The sequence below is a fragment of the Malurus melanocephalus genome, unplaced genomic scaffold (genome assembly GCF_030028575.1).
Source record: "Malurus melanocephalus ecotype Western Australia unplaced genomic scaffold, MMel_1.1 scaffold_624, whole genome shotgun sequence".
NCBI classification, from domain to species: Eukaryota; Metazoa; Chordata; class Aves; order Passeriformes; family Maluridae; genus Malurus; species Malurus melanocephalus.
Genome location: NW_026623856.1, coordinates 45,539 through 50,065, shown reverse-complemented (window position 1 = coordinate 50,065; position 4,527 = coordinate 45,539). Strand labels below are relative to the sequence as shown.

Sequence of the window (4,527 nt, the reverse complement as noted above, 5' to 3'; positions counted from 1 at the left end):
ACCTTGCATATTTAGAGTTGTATAATGAACTGTCTGGTAGGGTTTTTTGTTTAAAATTTGTAAAGAGATATAGGTACATGGACTGTTCTAACTACCAGAAATAAGTTGTTAGTCCTGGGAGAAGTTAAATAAAATGGCAGTTAGAAAAAGGAACTATGGAAAGGAGAGGGGAAGATGCAGTTTTCACAATCTCCTTTAAGCTTGCTTAATTCATTGCTAAATTTTGCAAGTGATAGGAAATCCTACCAAAGGAGAGCTTCAGAATCTTGTTTGATATTATGAGACAGGTTCAAGTTCAAGTAAAAAACGTTCAAGTAAAATAGCTCTACCTATTCTTGCAGTGACAGCAGTTAAATATTTAATTCTTTCCTTTTTTGCCCTTTGAATTAGTAGCTGAAAAACATGTTTGTCTTGGGATGAGTGGAAGAAGATAAAACAGATTTTGAGACTGGTTAGAGAATCTATTTATTCTTTGAGGTGAATGGGAAATAGAATACAAAGGAGGACAAGGAAATAAAAGATTAGAGCTAATCTTTCTCGTGATTTAAAAGGTTGTTTCCTTAGCAGTCACGCATCATTGTTAAAAAGCAGACGGCTATTTAGAATCCCAGCATTATTATTCTGTCTCAAATGGCACTCATCAGTTCTTTACTGAGCAGAGTTTTGTTCAAATCTAATGAGCTTCCTTTGCTGTCAGTAGGGAATCGAATTTGCTAATTTCTGGTGTGCTTTCCAATATGAAATACTTCCCATATTCTTACTTCTCTAATGTGAGTGTTAAGGGGTGATTGAATTCCCTACGCTCTGCCAATTTTGTATTTATATAGTTTAACACTRTTGTATTTTGATCCACAGTTGGATACAAGGGTTCCCTGATAGTATAAAAAATGCCTTGAGGTTATTTATAGAAGAATTCTGTTGTGCCTTTTATGTTTAAGGTTTTATAATAGGTTTTCTAACAGAGGATTCTGGTTACTAGCTCGCAGTGTTAAATATAGAACTCTTAAACCATTGGAGGAAAAACAGCTGCTAGATTTCATAAATAGTAAAAAGAAAAACCCACCTAAAAACCTGTCACTTTAATATGATTAAAATATGTGTTCAAACTGCTAGAAGTGCTCTAATTTTTGAATGAGATATGTTGAAATGTAAGAACTCACTGTAATGATTGTAGTCTACTTTGATCTAGTAAAAATAAAACAAGGTTATGTAAGTACAATATGGTATTTTTCTTAACTTGCATACATCTGCAGAGTATATTTGACTGGAATGTTAAACAATTGTTTCTATATTTGTCTGCAGAATATTCAACAAAAAACAATGTAAGTATTAAAAAGAGGTTTGAAGCAATTACCCATTTTGGTACTGCAGCTATTTTTAAACATTCTGTAGTTCTGCTGGGAAGAGTTAAGGCCTCCAGCATTTCCTACTAGCCTGGGCTGTTTTTACTGGTCTTCATGATCATTTTCTTGCCAGTTTAACTGCAGGGTGGGAAGTTCACCTTAATGAAACCTAACTTGATATATGCCCAGTAGAATGGCAGAAAAATAACACTTGCCTTGTGTTGCAGTATGCAAGCAATAGTATACTGTGAGTTTTTTCACCTTTTCTGTTTTACTCTTTTCTAACAACGTARTTGACTGCTGTTAGAGAGAGTGGCTTCTAGGCTAGCCTGGTGTGGTGTGTCTTTTGTTCATAGATCAGAGAAGTGGTTACCCCTCCCTGTTACTGTAACCTCGTAATTGATTCACATTACCTTGTCTTACTTCTCAGAATAATTTGCATTGCTCCTTTAARTTGATTGCTACTGATACTTCCCTTTGTCTAGCTGAACACCCTTTTTACTGATGTGATAGAAGCTATGTGGAACAGCCTTTAAAAAAATTAATGAAACACCATTCTGCCATGGTACCACTGAATTCTAGTTAAAGCTGCTGTGGTCACATTTCAAGGATATAGTGAAAACTTTGAGGGTTTTCTTAACATGCTGTACAAAACTATCACTTTTCTTTGTTTTCTTGTTTCTTTGAAGTTAATAAGTTACATTAGAATGGTGGATATTGTATTTGTACTAGAATACTTTTTAGGGTTTCTGAGATTTTATTGTATTGTTTCATATTTTAGATTTTTTTTTCTGATGAAACACTATTTCTCACAAATACTGAGAAGTATTTTCTGTAAATTGTTTATTTGTATATTGTTTTATTGTTTATATGCCCAAGACCGTTGGGCATCTGCTTCAAACAACAGTATAAAATTTCAGTAACTTAAGGACTTACAATTGTTCATAAATTTTTAGGGGTTAGGCTTGCAATTCAAGATTTCTCTGAAAGTTGGAAAGATGTTAAATACATAAGCAATCATGATACTCAATTTAAGTCCTTTATTTGAAACAAAGTCTAAATACTGCTTTAAAAGTGACTTACCTTTCTAATTCAGAAGGAAACCCCATTATGCTTTGTATTTCCTCTAAAGCATGTAACTTTTTTAAAATGGCTTTCTTGTGTTTTAAGATGTTCCTTGTTTCCATTTATTCTGTGCCATAGATCACTATGCAGTAGTACTAGATTACCCCYCAGTAAAGCATTATTTTGTGAAATTAGTTATGGATTGCAAGCATGTACTTCGGGGGGTTTCGATGAATAATGCAATGAAAGTCCAGTGTCTGAGTGTGATCTGGTGAGGTACCTTGCTGACTTGACTATAATTGTGTTTTTAGGCACTAAATCAGGTGGTCCTTTGGGACAAGATCATGTTGAGAGGAGATAACCCAAGACTGTCCTTAAAAGACATGAAGTCAAAGTACTTTTTCTTTGATGATGGAAATGGTCTCAAGTAAGTTAATATGTGGTTTATTACTGTTAATCATGGTATCTTGATTTACTTGCATGCTTTGCATTTAATATGGGTGTTCATTGGTGTGGTAAGGTATCTGGCACTCTGTCATTTTTGTTGCATCATTGTGGTTTAAATGTTACAAGATGACCTTGGGATACAAGATATCCTATGTATTCTGTAGATTAGAAGATGCACTGCTATTATGAGTGACAGGCTTCTGGGTTTCTGCTTTCAGTCTGCGTAGAATTGGTTCTGTGATGTATTCAACTCCAAAGATGTTAAGTAAAAAAAAAAAAAAGTAGGCAGTAACTGCATTAAAAGCTTATTGTTTCTGGACCAGAAAAACAATCTGTATTCTAATATGTGTAATATTAGTCATTGTTAATTAAATTGGTTAACTTGAGTATTTGTGCTAAAAATCTTCGTTGCTTTTGCAGGGGAAACAGGAATATCACCTTGACTCTCTCCTGGAATGTTGTACCAAATGCTGGCATTCTACCTCTTGTAACAGGATCAGGACATGTGTCTGTACCTTTCCCAGATACCTATGAAACAACAAAAAGTTATTAAATTATAGTACTGAATCATTAGCAAAATATTTTTATACTTGTATATTGTGAATACATTTTATTGCCGTTTCTTTTTGCATCTCATGCAACTTTTCACTGAAAGGAATTTAATTTCCTCAGGCGAGTAGCATGGGAAAAGGAAATGAAAGTTCAGGATTTTTTTTTCCTAGCATACCATTGAAGCTGAAACTTAAAGAAAGGTAAATTGTGGAGTAATGGTTTTGCCRGAGCGGGGCGGGGGGAAACCAGAGGATTCTTTTCTTGGCCATCTAAGTATAGATCTCCTTTTCTTTTAAATAAATATTTTTAAACCAGAAGATAGACTTCCTGTGTTTGGGCTTTTTAAGTAGTGTGGTAGCTATTTAATATGTATAGAACTCTAAATACACCTTCTGGAGTTGGTTTCTGTGAGTGCCTGAAGCTGTTCCATTTTAGGGCCTTTTTCTAAATCCATGCTCAGTATGTTACAGTAGGGAAAGCTTGGTACTTTGTAGAGACTGCCAGCAGCTACTTGGAAAACTGATAATTCATTTTCTGTCAGTCAGCCTCAGATTCTTGGAAGAATAAAAAGAAATCTATTCAGTATGAGTCTTAAGATTTTAAGCATGAGACGTAAGCRTAAGTCAGTAAGAAAAGTAAAAGCTTTAAGTAAGGAAAGGCTGTCTGCAAAGGAATCTCTAGATACTTTTTGGGATCTCCGTTTCAGGTAGAATGAAGGTTCTTGTTGCCAAAGGGGCTGAGACAACTGATATTAGAGGAGATCTTCCATAGCGAGGAATGGGATAGATGTTGCCCTAAACCGTCTGGGAAAGCCCTTCTAAAATAGAGGATTTCCCCATGAAAAGATAAATTGAGGCAGTTTTACCAGCTTGAGTGTCAATATGAGTCTACCTGCAAATCTTGCTGAGTTGCATCAGCCAGAAAAGGTGGCAAGTTTCAGTCAGCACCTCTGTTGAAAAAGCAGCCTCTCTGTGGCTGCACATCCCCCTCTGTGTTCTTTCCTCAGCTACAGCTGTGAATACCTGTTGGAGTTTGGAGGGCTGAAGGAACAGGGTGCCAGGATTGTCTCTTGGCAATAACGATGGTTTATAGTGATGGACTGGTGTGCTTAGGTCCCGGA

General features: G+C 35.6%; 1 protein-coding gene across 1 annotated transcript in view; it reads left to right on the top strand.

Moving 5' to 3' along the window:
- The window catches only part of SPCS3 (signal peptidase complex subunit 3), a 7,831-nt gene extending 4,107 nt beyond the window's left edge, over positions 1–3,724 (top strand). Inside the window, exons 3-5 of the mRNA XM_057383335.1 lie at positions 1,248–1,322; positions 2,720–2,835; positions 3,276–3,724. Coding sequence (XP_057239318.1) covers positions 1,248–1,322; positions 2,720–2,835; positions 3,276–3,408 — 324 coding nt within the window. The 3' untranslated portion in view covers positions 3,409–3,724. The remainder of the gene's footprint in view (positions 1–1,247; positions 1,323–2,719; positions 2,836–3,275) is intronic.
- Positions 3,725–4,527: the final 803 nt, after the last annotated feature.